The sequence below is a fragment of the Epinephelus lanceolatus genome, chromosome 3, assembly GCF_041903045.1.
Source record: "Epinephelus lanceolatus isolate andai-2023 chromosome 3, ASM4190304v1, whole genome shotgun sequence".
NCBI lineage: Eukaryota > Metazoa > Chordata > Actinopteri > Perciformes > Serranidae > Epinephelus > Epinephelus lanceolatus.
The window spans coordinates 30,122,366-30,144,326 of record NC_135736.1 but is presented as its reverse complement, the minus strand read 5'-3'; the positions used below and the strand labels follow the sequence as shown (position 1 = coordinate 30,144,326).

At 43.7% G+C, this 21,961-nt stretch overlaps 1 protein-coding gene across 1 annotated transcript in view; it reads right to left on the bottom strand.

Annotated features, from left to right (window-relative positions):
• Nucleotides 1–21,630, bottom strand: part of mxd4 (MAX dimerization protein 4) — a 30,816-nt gene extending 9,186 nt beyond the window's left edge. Inside the window, exons 1-4 of the mRNA XM_033624288.2 lie at nt 21,407–21,630; nt 20,697–20,796; nt 15,332–15,361; nt 492–606 (exon numbers count right to left, since the gene is read on the bottom strand). Coding sequence (XP_033480179.1) covers nt 492–606; nt 15,332–15,361; nt 20,697–20,796; nt 21,407–21,470 — 309 coding nt within the window. The 5' untranslated portion in view covers nt 21,471–21,630. The remainder of the gene's footprint in view (nt 1–491; nt 607–15,331; nt 15,362–20,696; nt 20,797–21,406) is intronic.
• Nucleotides 21,631–21,961: the final 331 nt, after the last annotated feature.

The following is a 21,961-nucleotide window of genomic DNA, read 5'->3' as shown; positions in this document are numbered from 1 at the left end:
ATTATCTCCGTTCACATATCTTAAGATCAGTCACCAAATGTCCTGTATATTCCACTTTGTTGACTCGTTTGTTTTTCTTTCAGTTTTGGGAGCATTTTTTTTTCCTGACAGGCCCTGAACTGCTCTGATTAAAAGATTAGAAAACAATATAGCACTTAAGGAAGGCAAGGGAGAAAAATCAAACAGCTCAGAGGTATGAGAGCATGATCACGGAGCCCCAGAGGAAGGCAAACTGGATTTTTTTGAGGAAAGTTTCATCTAGTTTTACTCTTAATTAGAGTCTTAAATGACTTGTTTTTTTTGATTAATTGATTGTGCTTTGTCTAAAAATGTCTGAAAAAGTTTTTAAAAAGCAACAGCATCTTATGCAACAGTTCAGAAACCAAAGATATTGAAGTTGCAATGATAAATTATGTGTGTGAAAGGCTATCAGATGCAACACAACCTGCCTCGAGCACTTTATTTTTATTCTGCTGTGTCTGTTTTAATACCTTGATGTGCATCTTGGCCCTTTTCAGCAAGCTCAGTGTGGTGTGTCTTGTGCTGTCTGGACCCAAAGGCACCAGCTTCTTCAACTGCTCCAAGTACAGCCGTAGTTTGGCACGTCTGCAAACACACAAGCACACAAGGGTGAGTCAGCAGACATGCACCAGCACCAGAAAAGTGAGAAGGCACCTCCACAAACACTCTGACAGGAGCTTATCCACACATCCCTGAGGGGCAGAAAAGAATACTGCTCCTCTTATAAGTGACTGTCATGTAAACATGTTCCAAAGAGGAGACTGAATACTACGCGATCTTCAGTTTCACTTGTGACTTTGGGATTGACCGTGAGACGCTGTGTGTTCAAAGGGTTGAGCTGGTGCAGGGTGTCGCTGGTTCCACGTGTTCAAAGCTCGCGGAGGCTCCAGCAAAACCACTTTTTAAATCCCTGTGAGGAAATCGCATCCTCCCAGCATGAGAAAAGAAAATCTCACATACTGATATAGTTACAAAATACTTTTTCATATCATCTGATGCAGCCAGAGTTCATGTCAGTACCTCAACATTTACATCTTTCCTCATCAACAGAGGTGTTTGCACACAGCACACCCACACACTCAAAAAGGCAAACTGGCTCTCAGCTTGGAGACTTTCCTGTTTTTAGAAAAAGCGTGCTATATTTATCAAACCCTGTCGAGCCTGACCTGCCTGTGGGTGTAAATTTGGTTGTGTACTCACAAAAACATACTATTATTAATCTATTTGCACCATACCTCAGTGCACAGGGCTCAAAATACTTTTTATGTGCACATGCACTGGTTTATGCAAGTTTAAAAACTATATGACCACATTTTTTGTACCGTAATGTACAAGTAAACTGCTTCAAAGTGAATTTAGATTGAAGCTTCTTAGTAAACATAATATGGAAACTTATTTTAATCATATAACGACAGCAGTTCCACAAGACTTATTTAACATATGATGCTGAAACAGAGTCTTTCTTTGTCCTTTTGGCCACTCCAAGTAGCATTACCGTAACAGTATGAATAGATGCGCATCAAAATCCAAATTGCAGCTGGCTTGACTGGGTTTATCATCGTGCTAATGCTGCTCCGAGTAAAAACAAGACTTCAGTGTCTTCCTTTCCTCCTTTCATGCCACGTATAAATTTGTTCTTAAAGGTGTGAGTTTCATGGTCGATGTGTGAGAGATGCTCGTCCTGCACAACATATGTTCTGTACTACGTAAACTGCATATTACGCTGACAGTTAAATGCACAGTTAAACTTTTATGTGCACTACCATGCACTATGGTTGTGTCACACTCACTTCAGTATAACTGTGCACTGTCTTATGGTGCAATGCTTTTGTGCATCAGCTGTCTATCTTGCTTTTTCCTAATCTTGTGTTTGATTGATGCACCAAATGGACTCCCTGTTGTACACTAAAGCTGCGTGACAGTCCTTAAACTCACAGTCACTGCGAACAAAAATCATTTTTGACCAAAATGACGGCCATGAGAAGTTTCTCATCTGTTCATGTCACTTTGTCGGTTGAACTCAAGGCACAAGCCGTGGCCCCGGAAAACCCTGCATCCCTGCCAAAGCCCTACAGGCCAACAACCCTGGATCCACAAGTAAACAGCTCACTGGATATAAATTCAGTGATAGTGACGACAAGGCAGCAGAGTTAATTTCTGTGTGGACACTCGCTGACTTGATACAGATAGTGTACATTATTTCAAAAGGCTGCTTTTATTCACATTTTTTTTATCAGCAGATTACCTCTCCTGTCTGTCCTTGGTTCATTCAAATTTGTTCATAAAGGCCTTTCAATCCTCCATTAGTCAAGCTAGTCCATGAACCGTTTCTTTGTTCCGAGCTAGCCATCCCCCTTCTCTCCCGTTCCTTTGGCTAACTCTGTCTGAACGGTAAACAAACTCCAACAATGCAAGGTCTCCACTGGCCATCGCTGCAACCACAATAAACCTAATCAGAGAAATGAAGCTCTCTGGGGCTGGCTGCAGAGCCGAGCACACGGGAGAACACACTCTTTACACACACACGCACATACACACAGTCTTTTCCCTGTTTCTTTTTCAGGAAGGGCGTCGCCTGTGTTTTTCACATAAAGTAAGACCCTCTCACTAGCCCCGTCTGTTTCATTTAGAGGTCAGCCAGAGGTGGCCTGCGGGTAACAAGAGAGTCTCAGGGACTAAACATAATAATCCAAAGTTGCATCTTTAATTTCTAGGGATTTGACTGTGGCTGTAAAAATGCACAGGATATTTAAATATAAAAAAATAAAGATTAGCAAAAGCGCCCTTTAAACCATCTCCACCTCTCTACAGGTGCATACAGGCGTGCTCCCCCTAAAAAAGGCCGTGTGAAAGTGCTCTCGTTCTTTTATTTCCTCCTCTCCCAGGGGGCAATTCTGCCTCCCCTTCCATCCACTGAACCCCTCCACCCCTTTGCTCCACCCTGCCAACACCAACACACCCTCATCCCACTGGAAAACAAGTGTCTTCTGAGGACAGGGGCGGGGGCCCACCTCCAACCTGCCCCAGTCGAGCCACATGAAGCACTTGGATTGCAGCCAGGGGAAGCGGGCAGGAAGGAGCTGGGGGTCTGCAGCAGAAGGGGGAGAGGAGTGGTTTTTTTTTTTTTTTTTTTGGAAAGGGGGAGCGGGGTCCGAGCTAGTGGGTGACTTTCTCTCGAGTTGGAAAAAAGGGCTCTTTGAATGCAGTGTGCTCAGCTGCACTAGGCAGCGCTCCACACACATCATCCAAAGGGTAACTTGAGCCAATGGGCCACCATCGTGCACCCCGCTCCCCCCTCTCTCCCTCTCTTGTAGTGAAAAACAAAAACAAGGCGTTGCCCGAATACTCTCCCTGACTACCCACCTTCCCCCCTCAAGAAAACACGTTTTTTATGGATGTATTCATGACGGGCCCTACCTGTATGCTCACCACATATTTTACCTGGCGTGCAGAGGGTAGAAATTTGCACAGATGCACTTACACCTCCTGAATGTGTGAAGATGGCTGGATTATAACCCCAGTCCGGCATGCACACATCTGACTATTCCTTCTGTTGTTTTTGTATGTCACATGACACCAAAAAAACAAATACAATTTCTCTCCCTTCATCCAAACTGCAGCTTCTGAATTGACAGCAAACTCACTCTCTGTGTAATTGTTGATAACGATCCACTTTAAATTTCTGTTTCAACAAGTCCAGGCAGAGCTTCTCTTCGTCTCAAGCCGTGCATCAAATGCTACACGTCTCCCATCTGTTTTCATCATCGCTCTGCTTATTATGATGCATATCAATAAGACAGGACCTGGTTTAACCTGGTGGTGTGTCGCTGACAGCTCCCTCCCAGCTGCACATGTTCCCCCGCTGCGAGACACACTTGTTACTTTTCTTCAAGAGCGCACAGCCGATTTGGAGCGAGAGTTAGGACCCTGCCTCACTCACGTTTGTTATTCCTAAGCCGAGCCCTGGTCACGCTATGTTTATCAGATTGCCTGCGACAGCCATGCAAAGTGTGGCACCAGATGAACGTGAGTGTTGTGTTCATGTGGGGAAGCAGACGGTTTGCATCGCCCGGCTCCACTTGGTTCTGAATCACGTCAAATTTTCCAATTTGTCCGGGCTGAAAATAGGACGGCCTTTGATATTCCATTCACGGATACTGTCACAATGTTAGACTGTTACTGTGGTGTCATGTCGAGGTTTGTGCTAATGTGTGTCAACAAGTTAAAACATAGTGCAAAAGTCAGGGTTTCAGTGTTTGAAGACACAACACAGGATATGTTTTTAAAATTCAAACACTTACTTCAAAGTGTTCAAAATTAGTAAAAATAAATCATACTGTGCATTGTTATAGTGAAACACCAGCATTTTAGTGCCGCAAGGTTTTCGTGACTTTGCTAAAACTTGCTAAAACAACAAAAACAAAACAGCCTGCAATTTCCCTGCAGCTGAGGATTTAATAGTAAATCTGCAATTTGATTTGCTCTGGAGTCACGTCTGCAGGGAAGTGACCACCTGACTGTTCTCACGTGCGGAGTACCACGGGATGATTTGTGTCTGATCTCTGCCCTTCCCTCCCCCCCCCCTCCTCCTCCTCCCTCCCTCTCCATCAGGGGCTCAGTGCCAAAACAAAGCAAAGGCAGAGAGGGGGGAGAAAAAAAAAGAAACTTTTGCTCAGAAAGCTGCACGCTGCTGAAACTGGAACAAGCTATTTAAACTGCTGACTTACGCTCCAAGGTTACCGGGTACAGGCCAGGCCTTTCTCACAGATCTGCTCACACTTAGGGCCTTGGAAGGAGAACAACCGTGAAGTATCTTGTTTTGCTGCTCGAGCAGTGTATCTGCAGCAGCCTGTTTGTATGTCTAATGGATGCATAATGAGGGATATTTACAGTATGTACACTGTGTCCACACACGTACACACACATACATACGCACTGTCCTGGTGACAGCAGTGTCCCAGGACCGTCCAGGTCTCTGGGGGTTGGAGATCCATCGGTACACAAAGAGCTGCAGGGCCTGAGAAGGCGAGCCAGTGCAAACAACGGGCCTTCACCCCTCACTCACTGCACTGTTTAATGAGCTCGCTGCAGCCCGGCGCATTCCTCAACCCATACGCACAGGACTGAGTGGCTTGTCTGGCAAGGAGCCAAACCCACTAAACTAAAGGTCAAAGGTCATCAGAAACACCACAGCGATGTTTCCTCTCAACTGCCGGAGCTGACTCAGTTTGTTCCCCATTGGGTTTAAAATAAAGAAAATGCGATAGCAGGGCCTCTGGTATTGTTTTGACTCGAGCCCACAAGACACCAGCATGAAGGATTCACCGCCTCGTCTGCTTGTCTTTTAGCAGCCATGTTAATGGGATCAGCTAACCATAAAATGCATGTATCAGTTAGGAGGGTTTGTCATGTGACACCTTCAAAATCAAGAAGCTCTTAACAGTGTTTTTAAAGACTCAAAAGATAATTCCAGCTCATCACAACTTGTTTTTATAGTCGTGTCTATCTTTCTTATCAGTATAATAATACACTAATTGCTGAGATCTGGAGGCACGGCAACACTGACAAACATTTCAGATGTGCTCATTTCAAGTTTTACCTCTGGATAAAAGTGGCTTAGTTGAACCAGAAGGTCAGATGGGTAATAATTGAACTATTTGTCTGGTTTCTCTACCTAACCTCAAGTTTGTTGAAAGCCTGATTGAACATCTGGCTGCTTTTGTCCCATCGGACGTCTTTATAACGATGTTATCATGTTTCTAGATATCAGCAATTAACTTAGTGACTATAATATTACCATAACTGATATAACTTATGACCACAACTATAAAAATGTGACTCAAGCTGTAATAAAATGCACAATATTCTCTGTTTATGCTTGGAGATCATTTTGTAACACTGGTGTTACCCATATGTTAAAGGTTATGTATTAATATAGCAGCAAACCACTATTTGCTGTGTAAAGATATAAGGGAGCGATGGCGTCATGTACAGACAATGAAGCCATGCTACCTCTCTGTGGTTTGTTGTAGTATGGTCTGGCCGTGTGTGCATATTGAGGCATGGGCGTATCCTACTGGCTAGGTCATCGCTGCCACTTTGTACTGTGCTTATAGAGCGGTTATCACTGATATTGGGATTGTGTTGTCGTGGAAGTGTAGTACCCACCCTCTGGTTTCCCCTCTGGTTGCCACTGTTTGCTCTATTGTTGTTTAGTGCTGTTTAGTTTGCACCATTGGCGGCTAGCAGCTCGGCAAAGTCCATGTACGCTCTGAATTCTGCATAGAGCCCCTTTAAATATCCTATTGTGTATCAAAACTCTTAATTTCCAGTGTTGGTTTGTGAGTATTTTTCTTAACTTTTGAGTCAGATCCAAAAATACGCCCCCCACTTTTCCAAAGCAAAACCTTGATGCATCTGGCCCTGTTGTTTACAGACAGCTCTGTTATGTGAAGTGAAAGTGGGGGCTGCATTGCGTGAGTGCGGATCACCATGTTGAGGTGGTGGAATTTCGGGTTGCCAGCAGAGTGGCTCCACATCTGGCTGGCAGGTTCCCAGGGAGTACGAAGCCAGATGGAGGGATTTTTGAGGTGGTGGTGGGGGGGACCTTACCCAGGGTCCCAGCAGACAAACACAACACACACACACTGGGCCTTTCAGCAGCCCTTCATCAGTCTCCCTGTCACCCTCCAGCCCTGCCCTCAACATGTTTACATTTAACAGACATCTGATGTCCCGTCTCTGAAAAACAAGGGGGTAGAAAAACGAAGCAGCTCATGTGAGACGGGCAGAGTGGTTCGCCACATTGCCCACGTCAGAGAGACGAGAGACACACACGGAGACATGAGAAGCTTTCATCATGCTGATATGAAATGTCAGTCGTCTGGGTTGAGCTGTATTTGTTTTCTGTCATCGAGGATGCCACACCCACCCACTGTGTGCAGTGACAACTGCGAGGCGAGACAGACGGATACAAGTCCCCCATAAACACATTCTCCTGACGGCAGGAACATGGAGCTGGCTCTCACATGACTCTGCTTTCACACGCAAGCAGCAAACAGAAACTTCAACGCACCACAGCAGCAGCGCAGACAGTAGGGAGGAGCCTGGTTACTCCACTACTCGTGGAATTACACCAAAGAAAGAGCTCTGCATACTTTACTGGTGATTAAACAACAGGAAACTGCAGAATTAGGCAGTTTGTTGTTCACTCGTCGTAGTATTTCCACTGGGCTTGCTGGGGAATGCCTAGTAATTAGATTCATTTGATTTTTTTTCGTGTACTGAAACAATCCCCTGTGCGAGCACGGATCATGACAAAATCCCAGCCAGCTTACACTGGTGTTAACAAAAAAACAGATGTCAAATAGAATTTAAAGAGGAGAGCGTGTGAGCAAACAGAGCAAGGGTTCGGACTACAGAGCCAGTTCCCTGTGCACCTTTGAATCACTTCAACACAATGTCAAATGACAGACCTGGACATTAATTGCCTTCCGCTGCGTGCACTGAAAAGTACATCTGCAAATGTTGGACGGACTAGCAGAGACAAGTTCAGCGAGCTCAATAAACACATTCCCCTGACACGGAAGAGCTCTGGTTTTATAATGGGTCCTTGTCAATGATCCACACACAGGAATCTAGTGGCATAAGAGACGATTCCAGCGTCCGTGTTTACTTCCATGTTGTAGAAGTTTGGCTGTTTACTTCAGAAAGGAGGTTTTAGAGCAGCGGGGTGGGATCCTGTGAGAGAGATAAAACTGAGGAGTTGTAAGATACTAAAGAGATAAGGAGATATTTCTACAACACAAAATTACAGTTACTTAAGATGTTCCTTCATTTTTCTTAGAAATTGTAGTATTATCAGTACTTTTCAAATAAAACAAGAGGAAGTCACAACCTATAGGTTTATGCAACTGAGGAGGAGTCATTTTGGGGCGTCACAAGGCATTAAGGTTACAAATTGCTGTTGCAGAGCACAAAACTAGAGAGAAAAAAAGGGAAATGAAAACAGATTGATGAATGACAGACCGCCTGCAACTCTAATCCGCTCTATCAATGCATTATCAAACAAATATTCGCCTGTGACTCCCTGCTCGCCAGAAAAAACAAGCAGCACCCGACGCGGATGCGGCTGCAGATCATTCTAGTAATACTCAGCCTGCTAGTTTTGTGACCCCCCCCCCCCTCCAAATCTCCTCTGTTACTTAACTCTACATTCCAGGGTATGTGTGCACTCTCTGCTGACCTGAATTTCAGGCTGCCTGCTCGACCTACACACTGCCTCCCGTTGCTCCCTTTGGCAACGTTCAAGAATGTCTTCACCTCTTCCTCTTCCTCAGACCGACAAGGGACTGAGACCAAACCACGAATGGTTCAGTCTGCTCACTTTTCCTCCCCTCTCTCCTCCTTTTTTACTTCTTTCTTTAATTGTTTTTTTTTGTGCCGTTGAAACCCTTAAAGCAATGCACTCACCTTGTTAAAGTGCACTGCTGTTTTTATGAGCATCAGCTGCTTTGCGGTAGTGAACCGAGTTTACTGACAGAAATGCGGTGCGCCCTGCAGCAGCGACACCTGAGTGGGAGCTGGGACGTTCTCACCTAAATGTAGGTCTACGGCGGTCGCGTTCACACACTCAAATATCTCAGTGTCAGTGTACGAAGAGCCTGTGCGGGTCATCCGCAGGCCTAGCACACAAATGTCCACAGATAGTGTACATGCAACCGCGATTGTGACTGTGTCCGGGCTTGACCTGAGTGAGCCAGAGAGCGTCTCTGCGCCTGCTGACCTCAGGGTGGAGAAATTCCACATGTGACCTCTGCTATTGACCTCCAGTTGTAGCCTCTTTCTTATTCTTTGTCCACATCCAGCCTCTCAGCAGTTTCAATCCAGACTGTCCCCAGGCTGTGTCCACTGACTGCAGTAAATGTATAACAACTTGGACAAACCCAGTCTGTCGTAAGATTGGGCAATATGACAAAGTACATCAGGAGAGGATGGAAATGTGTCAACCGTCTTAAGATTTTGCCACACCAACTGAGACATCCTTGAAATATATCTGGTTGTATTTCTCCATAGCAGGACTACTTTCTAGTAATTATGCTGTATTGTGTGAATGTATTGGATTTACAGGATTATGTAATCAAACGGAATAAATATTTTTCTGTTACACGCATTCCTATCTGGCTATTTTATCTAAAAACAATATCACAAAATGCACACATTTAAAGATGAAACCATTTGTAATAAAATATTACAATATTATCTAACATGGGGTCTGTGGGGATTGACTCGCTTCTGGAGCCAGCCTCAAGAGGCCATTCAAGGAACTGCAGTTTTTGGCACTTAAGCACTTTTTCGGCATTTTGCTAACATTAGCTAACTTAAGATGCGATTAAATACAATGCAATGTGTCTGTGAAGATTGTGACAGTCACCCAGCCACAACCTGAAACCATCTTCAAACTAGTTGACTGCCCAAGCTTGCAGGAAGTGCGCAGTGCTTTGAGGCCAAATTACGTACAGTAGTGGCCAGACAGTGGTACTGCAATTTCCAGGGTCCATCACGTGATGCCCCGCGGCCAAAAAAATGTTTTCCCATTGACTTACATTGGGAAAGAGACATCTGTAAATCAGTGGACATTTTTTTAGCGCCACAACCCCCGCGAAATGACTCGTTTCACTATCAGGTTGCGATCCAATAACATTTAGTAAATCTAGAGGAGCCGGAAGATTAAATTATTTTATCCCCATTAAAGTTAGCCGGGCGTTAAACTGGAAGTTAGCCATTCAGCCGGCGGATGCACTAGGCTGCATTCAGCTGCCGTAAGTCTCTAGTGCACATGCTCTGTGGGTGGCACAGTGTGGAAGTAGTGCCGTAAATCCCAAGATCAATTGGGTAATTTTAGATGTGGCAGCAGCAGCAGCAGCGTACCATTTTGGCTTCATGCACCGCTGAGCAACTTTCATAGGAATGAACAGGGCCTCACCTCCAATGCTGTAGCTCAACTGTTATCGGAGTACAGAGTGAAAAAGAGCATAAACTAATTGATAATGACAAATATCTTTAGTTACAGTCCTGAATATATTTGTATCTCAATATAAAATTACATATATCTTGATAGAGTATTTTATCCACATGGCAGACCTCAAGTACACTGCAACATCAGGTCAACAGTCGCAAATTTCATGTTGAACGTACAGTACAAATTATTACATGGTCTATATGTGCTTTAATAATTAGAGCATGTACAGTGCTTCATTCATTACACTGGGTTATTAACTGCCTGTGCAACCCTAATGACTCCAGGTCACCACACACACATGAGGAATGTAACTGACAGTGTGACATTTGAGGAAGTTAAGTAAAAAAGCCACGTGCAATCATGTGAGCATGTGAACGCCACACCAAAACCCCAAACTGTAAGGAATGAAGGAGCGTCCCACTTTGTTTATGTAGCTGTCTTTTTAACTCTTTAAAAAAAATGGATGTCGTTTTAACGGCAGGATGTGGACATAATATGACCTTAACTCCAGCTGTATTCACAATGGCTGTGCAGTTTACAATCCACATTAAAATGCTGATTAACAGGATTAACAGGCCCATCAAAGCCTGCCGTCTTCCACATAAACTCACTGTCACAAAAGAAGATTTATGCCTCAAAAGAGGAAAAACGGGCACAGATGAGTTTTGGCAGGAGGACCAGTAAAGAGTGATAAAGGCCCTCTGTGAGAAGGGAGCTCAGCCTTTCTCCTCCGTACTGCCTCAGGTTTCTGCTGACTCAGACCCTTTTTTTTTGGGGGGGGGGGGGGGGGGGGGGGGGCTGGAATAAGGAGAAAAAGATAGCACAAAAAAAATATTAAAAAAACAGATGTGCACTCTGGAGAAAGGAGGAGACAAAGAGTAGAAGGCGAGGAGGTGAAGTAACAGGGCTATGGATGGCTCTTCCTCCTACTGACACACTGCCATAACTCAAACAGCTCAGTGAGGTGCTGGCCGGCCTATAGACACACACGCACGCACACACACACACAGAAGCTTCACTCGAGGAGAGAGAGGTCCTAAAAGCCAAATAAGTCATTCATCACATCTGGGAGTAGAAGACACTGGGAGAGTAAATTTAATTAGAGGGAAGATTAGACCGTGACAAACTGAGTGCCGGCTCCTGTGTCCATGAAGTGCGTGTAAATTTAGAGTTCAGTTCAATAGGTGGCACACAGTTGTCGTACATTATCCGAGGTATGATATATATTGTAAGAGAATACTGTTAGTTGAAATCAATCTGTAAACTTCTGAGCATCAATCTGAGTGATCTCAGAATTGAAACCGACACCACCTGACAGCCACGGGGCGGTGCCTTTGTCTGTGTGTGGAAAGATAAAAATAGAGATGTAAATCCTTTTTCAATTGAGGGAAGCAGCGCAAACATATCAGACATACCGGCCTTACATGGCTGGATTTCCTGTAAACAGGTGATACATGGGAAAACGAAACGTCTGTAGTTTCGCAATTTCTTGGCGTTTCTAGAAAAGGAAACTTGGTGCGCTGACAAGTCGTCACAGGCGTGATCAAGAGCGGCTTAAGTCAGAAATGGGAAGGAAGCAATGCCAGCGGAGACCGACCACACAGTAGCGTTTGGTTTCACGGAAATGTCAAGCTGATGCTCTGCAGCTTTGGCCTGTGCCAGTGCAATGACAAGAGTGAGAGATGGAGAGAGAGAGAAAAAAGCAGCAGAGTCACCCCTCAAGACGGTCTATACAGAGCTGTCACAGGCTGCAGCAGATAAGCAGGTTGTGTCAGGACAGGCGACCCTGTGGGACGCTGCTGGCACCTGACCAGACGTCTCACTCTAATAGCCGGACACAAATATATGCAGGGTGCCTCTTGAGTGGCCGCCAAGGCAGTGGTCAGGTTGGTGAGAGACACCTAGCATGCATAAGATCACCCAGAAGCAGCCAGTGAGCCTGTTGTCCACAGGAAATGGAAAAATGTAGGCACATTAGACGCTGGCTTTAAACTGACTGATGATTTGAAAGTGGGGCTGGGTGTTAAACTTCAAATAACCTCAATATTCGAGGACCCAAGCGCATCATTGGTGCTATTTACAATATACTCAATGCCTGCGGTGTCTAAAACAGACATTTATCGGTCACTTTGCAGCCACGTGAACATAACAGTACAAGGACGGCTCTGTGCTGCACCAGCGTGAACCAAACACACCGACACATGACCAAACAAAGACAGTGAGTCAGGCTCAAACAGCAGCACCTCCCTGGAGTGGCGTCTGAGGCGTGAGGGAGGTCGATGGAAGCGATACTGGGATTGCTGAAGATTAAACAGGTCTGAATCTCTGGTGGCACACTCATTAAACTGGTTGAACGGGACAGCCACAAACTTTTGGTTGTTCTTATGAATCAGAAAGTAAAATGACAGACAGGCAGAGATCAACCGAGGACACTGAGAGTGTTGGCTCCAGGCGTTTCAGTAGCATACCAGTGGGATTGGAAGTGATAACATTTTGGCTGTCAGCTGCTCTCTTGATTTTTTTTTACAGATATCAATTAATCCATGGGTTTCTAAAAGTAAAGACATGTTTAAAAGGCCAAGCGTACATTCTGAGAGCACAAGGTGATGTCTTCAAAGGGCTTATTTGTCGGGTTGATAGCCCAAAACCAAAATGTTTGGCATCTATGCTTGAAATGACTTAGGGCCAGGAGACATGCCACTTCTTTTATCGCCTGCAAAACGCAAGCTCGGTCATTGCTACTCTTGTGCGTACTGCAGAGGTAGGTCGCGCCTTGAGTTGCCAAGCAACAATAACCAGCACTGTATCATAGCCTTCTCACCAGAAATGCTGAATTCGGAGCTGATTGTCTTCCACACGTTTTTTTTAATACGTAGGCCTAAATATTTTCCATCTGGCAGATGTAAAGCTCTGAGTAGCCGTGCGCTAAAATGATCAACTTCTTCTCCAAATACTCCATAAAACTGATATTAATGAAAGAAAGGGAAGATATAACTGGCTGTAATTTGTTGTCCCTTGTCACATGACATGCAGTGCATGTGTTGCTGCATTCCAAATGTCGAACCTTGTTTATCTCTCTATTGATTTTGAGCGTGCCTTCCACGTGTCTACATAGATTTGAAAACTCGCTTGCAGGCCCTTAGACATCTTCAGATCTTCAAAAAGATCTAAATTAGAAACACTTATATCTATTGGTGAATTTAAGGGCATTATAAGGAATGAATAGTTGTTGTTTTATTGCGGATTTTTGCATTATATGCTGTATTTGTTGCATTTTAAATGTGTTTTGATCGGCTGCTGCCTTGGTCAGGTGTCTCTTGTGAAAGAGATTTTCAATCTCAATGGGACTTCCTGGTTAAATAGAAAATAAAGAATTAAACTGGGCTCGGCAATATGGAGAGAATCTAATATCACAATGTTTTGGATATCAATATTGCAATGATATTGTTAGGTTGACTTCTGGTGCTTTTACAAAATGTTTACACAATGGGATTTTCAATAAATGATCACAATTAATGCAATAGAACGGCTACAACAGTCTGATAAGTTCAGGAAATTACATCACTTTTACTGTAATGCAGCTTTCAAAACCAGGAAAAGACAACACTTACCAAATTACAATATCCAAAATCTAAGAAAATACCTAATCTGATTATCACTTTTACCAGCGTCAAAACATTCACGAACCAACTAATACTTTAAAGCGCTACAGCAGGTATAATGCGCTACACACACGCGCACTGTAGATGATTGTGCAAGCTTACAGTCACAAACCTTAACACCTGCATGCTGGAGTAATGACCATGTAATTTGAGGCCGCAGGTCCAGACAGGGATTGAATCAGGATGCATTATGTTGCGAAGGATCACAATAATACTCGTCACTGCAGGGCCTGTCATTACAAACAAGTAGTGGAATTTTCCCCCGTGTGCACACAGTCACGGACTGGCAGATGAATAACAGCAGGAAAGTACTTTAAATATGAACTAATGCAGCACTTGACATCAAAGAACTGCAGTGTGACTTTAAATATGATTTCATTTATTTACGTCCTTGTATCAGGGCCAAAACATCAGCGAAGAAGTTTTACTATTACAGTCACGCTGCACTGGGTGTTAAAAAAAAGCGTCTTTTTTAGAAACTTGTGGCCGTGGTGACGACAAGGGAAGTGAGTAAACTGATTATGGAATACTTTACTGGCACTTGTATTTGTCAGTTTGACTGGACGTCACATCACCAACCACACCCGTCATCGGACATGAGGTAACTTCTGTGTCTCAACACCTGCAGTGTGATCAGCTGGGGCCCTCTCTGTCTCGCAGGTCGGGGAGGAATATGTCTGCACTTGTTTCTCTCTGTGCTACACACATCCATTACTCACTCCCAGACATGTGACTGGCAAACCCCGATCCCTCAGCGTGGGTGACAGTGTGTCACGCACATGCAGCCCAACACACCCATCTCAGCCTCTGCTCACATGCTGATAGTCACATCAGCTGTTTTTCTAAATCCTCCCTGGCAGGCTTTTATTTTTATTTTTTTTAAAGAATCAGCTTGGGATGACCTTGATGCAAAAAGCACACACACGCACACACACACAAAGTTTTGCGTCTCCCACCAACCATTCTTCCCTAAAGCAGGCTTTGCTGTATCAAAGAGGAGTTTTGCTTCCTGACAAGAAACCCCTTTGGATCTCTGTGAAGTCACTTCCCCTCTTGGTGAAGTCAAAACAGAGCAAAAACAGACGTCCATGCCTTTAATGAGCGAGGATATCACATCACCACAAGCCGAGCACTGTACCCCGAAGGGAGGAAAAGAAAAAGGTGGAGTGAGATGCATGCTGGGGGTAGTAAAGTGTGTGTGTGTGTGTGTGTGTGTGTGTGTGTGTGTGTGTGTGTGCTTTCTGTGGGCTTCTCAGTTTAGAGAAATGACAGGCGAGGGCCAGATTCACCCCGCCTCTGTTCACATCGTCAGCCTGCGCAGGATTATCACATTACTGACAGGATTCCCTTTCCATACAAGGTAACGAGTTTCATCCGTGAAATGGAGACAGATCTAATCGACGTGAAGCTGCTCTTTGAAATCAGCTTATTATCCATTTTCAGACACGAGGAATTAATTGATTCAATCTCTTTGAAGATGACCTCTGATCCAATCTGGTGCTTTGACTGAGAGGAAAATATCTTGATGTTTACCTGCAGCCAGCATCCCTTGAGGGTGCTCGGCGAAGACGTGTACGTAAATCACACAAACTACAGAGATGCCAAACAGCCTCAGATGACACCTTACCTGTGTTTCTCCAGCTCGTTGTGCGATGATCTGAAAGGACAAAGCAGGAGGAGTGTCAGGGCAGCGAGTATTAAAATACTGTCAAAATACTTCCAATCACACGACATGAGTTAGGGTGCAGTGTAATGAATAATCCTGAGGTGAGAAGCTCGGTTAGCAAATGTTTTTTTATCTCAATATAAGACAGATGAAAGCGAGGAAAGTTTGGAATAAAGTGCAGAGTAACAGCAGATCTGAGGAACATTCAGAGGAAAAATGTGTCAAGACATCAAAGAGGAGTGCCGATTTTTCTCTGCTTTTGCCTTTTTTCTGCCTCCAGGAGGCTTTAGGGCTTTTGACTGCTGGAGTTGCTTTACAATAAAGTTTTACCTAAGACATAGAATATTTTAATACGCCAAAAGAGGCCTTAAAGGGATACTTCACCTACAAAATGATCGTTTGTGTATCAATTACTTACTCCGTTTTACACTGAATTTATACAGAAAACTTTGGTTTTCTCTCATCCCTCCACGGTGAACGAAGAATTCAAACAAGAGAAAAATTCTTGATGAAGTGAAGTGAAAGGGGGCCACATTTAACAACAGCAAAACTATACCAAAACATCCATTTAAAAAGTCTCATACAGCTCCTGCAGTATGATCCAAGTCTTGTTTGCTCAGTACTTCCCAAACACATGCATTTCCACTAAAAGCTTATCATTTAAAGCCATTGATGTATAATAACAAGAAGCTTGTCTCTAAGATGGCTCCTATTCGCCTGGCACATATGCCAAAAGCCTCTGGGTTTACTTCTGGGGTATGCAGCCCACTGAATATGCAAAGTAGTGTTTCTCTCACTGGCCCCATTTTTCTTTATTCTTTGTTCACAATTACAAAGAAAAGCAAAATTTCCCTCACAAATTCAGTGTAACGCACGGTGTGTAACTGACATATAAATGATCATATTGTGGGTGAAGTATTCCTGAGGCTTGATCCCACACTGGTAACAGACATCCATGACGAGATGGAGTCTCTGTTTTTTAAAATCTTTTTCCATATCTGTGTGACATCTGTCAGAGATTGTGTAGCAGAGGGCAAAAATGACCCTGAGCCTGAGAGAGCGACAGAGAGACAGAGACAGAGAGACTCCTCCCTGCCCACTCTCACATGCATACAAACAGCATGCACACACTGCTGTTGTTGTTGCCGCCGCTGCACGCTGGCTGAAAAAGCAGCGTGGACATGGGATAAAAACACACTCAGACGTCTGGAGGCCGAGACGCTGCAGAATTCCTCAGCGTGTGGGCTATTCCGAGGAGAGCCCCCTATCGTAATGCGCGGCCCGGGCAGCAGCGAGGGCACTGCAGTCCATCTGAAACAGGCCCTCTGTTCATGAGGGCCGTCATGGATACCACGGCAATAAAAACAAAAACAGCAACAACAAAGGGCCAGACTGACAACAAGCCTTTTCAGATTTTCCGCTGTTTGAGAGCCCTTGTGCTGGTGAAGCAGTGGTTCCCACAGCTGTGCCGAAGGAGGCAGAGGCATCCGTGCAGCGACACTGCTCGCTGCACCAAAAAAGGGGTTACAGTTGACCGTGCGACTGCGATAATGTGGCGTCTGCACAGAATCATCCAACAAAGAGCACAGGATGTTGCACCGCTGCTAACAACCTGATCCAAAAAGGCCGACAAAGAGCTTCGTTCCATCATGGAGGAAGTTGTGCTATTCAAACCTGCACAAATTGGGGAAACGTCCCAGTCAAAGCAAAGGGCATGACCAGGAAATCAGGCGGTAGCTTGCACAGGAAGGGAATGCATACAGACCTGTAATAACAGCAGGTTAACAAGCACTCCTTTACGTGTTATGTAAAAGAATGGCGTGGCATGCAAATGACTCTGATGCCCTAAACTTGGCCCTGAAGATCAAAGGCCAATATGTTAGCCTCATATCACCTTTTCAATGGGTTGTAAAATTGCCAAAGCTCATCCTCAGAGCACCTTGTGAATGTTTTCCAACGTTAACAGGAGGGAATTCAAGGAGTAATTTGCACTGTTCTTATTTTTAATTTGATTTGTAGTGTGACAGCGAGCCATAATTCCAGGTCTTCCTCTTTTTTTAGAAGCATTTTGATTTAACAACAGTCTGCGAGTAAAAAAGGAAACTCCACCAGGGTTTCTTCTTTTCTGTGTTCAGAAATAGACTCCCAACTATATTTTTTTTCACATGCCCTGACTATTGCACCGCTGCAAAACATGTGATCCGTTTTAATTTGCAGATTTGGTCATGACATCAAACGCCATAATGCCAGTTTTTGGATGTACAAAGCAAAGCATTGTGCTCCTGTCAAACTGAAAATAAGTTCAAACATGAAACATGTTTTTACTTCACTGCCCCGTGCATCCTGTTGATGCTTAAAAAAAATCCTGAAGGGGAGTATAAAGGGAATTGGGGAATTTGCCCACGGTGCAGTCCCAAGTAAAAAGGAGGGAAAAGCAGGTCTGGTGCATGAAGCCTGGTGGGCTGGGGTTTGCCACAGTGTGTGTCTGTTTTGGCCACCACACCCACCTGCCACATCCCCATACACACCCTTATCCACACACACACACACACACACACACACACACACACAGATACATGATTGTGTTACTTAGTCAGAGGCTGTGTCACAGGAATGTGGAACAGACTGCATTCTCATTTGTGACAAATGTATACAAATATCACTTTCAAATTTACAAACCCACGCGCCTTGTAAAGAATTCTAAGGCGATACTGATATGTTAACATGCTGTATGTGTCATTGTGTAACTCTCAGTCTCACTACAGAGGAAATCAGGCTCACTGTGCTTCCAAAACTAATATTTGCCAGCAAGGAAAGTTTGTTTTTTCATCAGATCTTCATGTGCTCGTGTTCTTGGGAACAAAGCTGAAACATCATACGAATGTCTTTGGAGAGTTACACCAAAAACCCATTTACCACAAATGACAGGTAGTTAACAGATGAAAGACTCCACTGTTGCACACCTGGCTAAATAACTCAGAAAAAAAATTGCATGTAGCCTTGGATGTAAAAGTCCCCAAATTAGGGTCATAAATCAAGAGGAAAGGGACTCCTGATGAGGGCGTGTCCCACATTGATCCAGACAGTTTAAGGCCTCTTTCAGTCCAACATGATGAACATGGTGTGTCAACCATGTTAGCAGCTACAGCTGAAAAGGATTAACTATCATAAGAAAATAAGGTGTCAACTGTTGATAACGGATTAACTCATACATGACAGTAACCTGAAAGTCTCTGGGTTTTGGATTGATGGTTGGATAAAACACGGGATTTGAAGATGCAAACTTTGATTATATTTTTCAAAATTCTGTGACATTTTATAGGCAAAACTAGAATTTAAAAAAATATCATTATATTATTGTGGTATGCTACTCTAAGCTAACGAACGTGGTATCTTGTGAAACCAGACAACCTCATTTACATTGGTGCCACTGCCAACCATTTTAGCATAGCTTGTTGGGAAGCAGACTAAACAATGCTCCAAAGTTTGGCTAAATTTTGGTGAGGGAACAACTGGCATGGCCTTTTTCAAAGGGGTCCCTTGAACTCTCACCTCAAGATATCGGAATAAAAACATACCCATAAATCTCCCCAAAACTTGAAAAGGCTTTTTCCCAGAAAATAATCTGTTTCTTACAATCAATGTACTCCTTCAAATTAAAACGGTATATTTGTCTTTTTAAAAACAAGGACAACCAGATACATTAAAACAGGGTTGTTGTGGAACTCAAAATGTTAACTGTACCCGTACAGAGCGCCCCAGGAATGAGTCCTAACACCAGGAAATGAGTTAGCATTTTACCACTCACAGTTCCCTCGTTTCAAAGTCAATGGGTTTTTGGTTAGATGCCTGAAATAGGGTCTGTGGTTAACACAAGCTCAAGAGGCTTTCACCTTTTGGTTTTATGACATAAAATATGTCAGTAAATACCTCACTCGTGAACTTTGAAGCTTCTATGTGATTTTAAAAAAGCAGCTGAAAACAAGTGGCTAAATGAGACTACCAAATGCCATCACACTGAGCCACACCAAACACGACTTCACAGTCTTGTTATGGTGGTGATGTTAGGTCATGCGAGAGTGGTGTGGTTCCTTTATTGCCTGACATTAGCTTTTTACTTCTGGTGCATTTACGCTTCAATAATCATGAAAATGGAGTTCATTGGTGAAGATTATCTTGCTGAACAAACTGTTCAAGTATCACAAATGTTTGCCACAGAGCGTATTTTTGGCAATAATCCAAAATCCAATGGAAAATCCCATCAGCCTTTTTGCGAGGGAAGTGGTGCGATGTTAACTTCCACATTGGCCTATAGAGCATCATCCCTGGAGCATTTTATTAGTCTGTGCACATCACTTAGAAACTAAAAAAGATCCGTATGCAATTCCTTAACTATTGATATAGTTGACAGCTAGCCTATATACTTCAACAACATAAGCAAATTCCTAAAATTCTTCTTTTGGTGTGCCATCCCAAGAATTTTAGTGGCCCCATCTCGCCACCTGTATGAAAAAAAAATTGGGGCACCCCTGCCAAAAATTAAAATAATAGCCATGTTAGCTGCCTTTTAATTTTAGTAATGAAATTAAATATTAACCCACTGAGGTTTAAATGGCTTTTAACCAGCTGTCCAACTGGTCTAAATAGAGCAACACAGCAAGACAGAAGTGAAACTGAAACTTAAATATATTGACTTATTCTGTAATTTTATAGCCTTACAGCAGGGTGTATGTCAGCTGCAGACTGTCACGACATGTGAAAGAGGTCAAACTCGTGATGAACGTGTGTTAATTACAGTTTCACGAGGAGACAATGAAAAGCAATCGATGCATTCTGATCAGAAGCATTGATCTACAGAGTCTCAGCAATAATGACAGCTCCATGAACTGTGTGTGTGCGGGGGTGTGAGAAAGTGGCACGATGGGACCCCCTTTTGGTACAGGACATTCATTTAACATCAGACACACACGTACAAAACACACTAACCACATTAAAAAAAGAGGCATATGTGAAAGCATGATAGCCATGAGAGACAGGGTGCAGAAGCGAAAGTTTTATGTGCATGTCGGGTGTGTTTTGTGTCAGCATGGGGAGGGTTTTTAGGTGTGTGTGAAACACAGAGAGAGAGAGAGTGGGAGCAGCAGAGTTGACAGTGTACGCGTGGCAGTGTTTATTGGAGAGACCAAAACAGAGAGCCCAGCCCAGGCAGCAGCAGCAGCAGCAGAGACATGGCAGTGTGCATGAAAACACTGTCTATCTGTGCATGTGTGTGTTTCTGCAAGCTGTCATTTGCACAAACAAATAAAAAAGCAAGACTTATATTTACCTATTGTTCTGAGTTTTTCTGGAAATTGGCGAGGCTTTCGTTTTCTTTCTGGAGAAGTCGCTACTGTACGGTAAAACAGACGCATAACCGTGCTCTGCCTCTATGGAGAGAAACAAAGCAAAATGTTAATTTATTGTTGTCTGTGCAGGAATACAATTTAAAAAAAAAGGCTTGCAGTGAGTCATTCAGGGAAATGGTGACACATGAAAGAGCTCCATAGAGGCTAAGTCATTTTAAAGAGGAACAAAACGTGATCGATCATCAATGTAATCGCTTCCAATAAATCAACTGTATGCCTCCAGCAAGGTCTGTATGGTAAACATGCAATGCTACATGCCCATTTATTATCATCTGTCATTATGATACTGCCACATATTCTCAATGTCACTCTTGTTTACTCATTTCCGAAGCGCTAATACGAGCTGTACTCTCAGTATACACAACACGAGCTGTGTAGAGTTCATTAAAAGGCTACATGACGTACTTTAAATATAAAACATAGCTATGTTTTCTAGCATATAAGCTACCGGGTCCAGTTTGCACCCATCGTCCCATTGTCTGTAAAGTGACATCATACCTGCACTATGGCAGGGCACGTTAAAACTTTACGTATGACAGAAAATGAAGCTAGCTGTCGCCCCAAATGCTCCATTCATGAAATAATTAGTAGCCTGGAAATCCTGTCAACTTGTCAGTTTAGCTTGAAATACCTCTGTCTCTTCTTTCCAAGTACTCTGCAGCCTCCAGCAGAATTAAAAGAGAATTAAGTTCCATGTCGCTGTTGTCTCGTTATAAAAAATAGAAGTTGTCTATTTACACAAATGTACAAGTCATGAAATTGTGGAATGGAGATTTTAAAAATTGTTTTCAGAGCGATGTACGTGGGCTGCTATATTCAGTTCTGAGTCTTGGTGACTCCAAACTACAGTATCAACAGCACCTAACTAAAACTCAGGGAAGGGAGTGATTGCACGGCTGGCCAATGAGAAAAGCCTGGAGGCGGGATCTGCCGGTGTGTCTTAGCCAATGAGCAGGCTGGAAACGATTGATTGCGATTTGATTGGCTCAAGCGCGTTAAAGTCATCAGGGACATACCCTAGCAACAGCCTGAGCGACCCGCCCCCTTCGCAGCTGATTGGCTTGACACACAGACGAGCGGCGTCTGATTGGCTGATGCGAATTCTGTGCGTGTGTCACACTTGAACTTGGGCTGTTGTTTTGGTTGCCAAATTTGATAACTTCTCAAAAGTATGCTTTTGGATTTA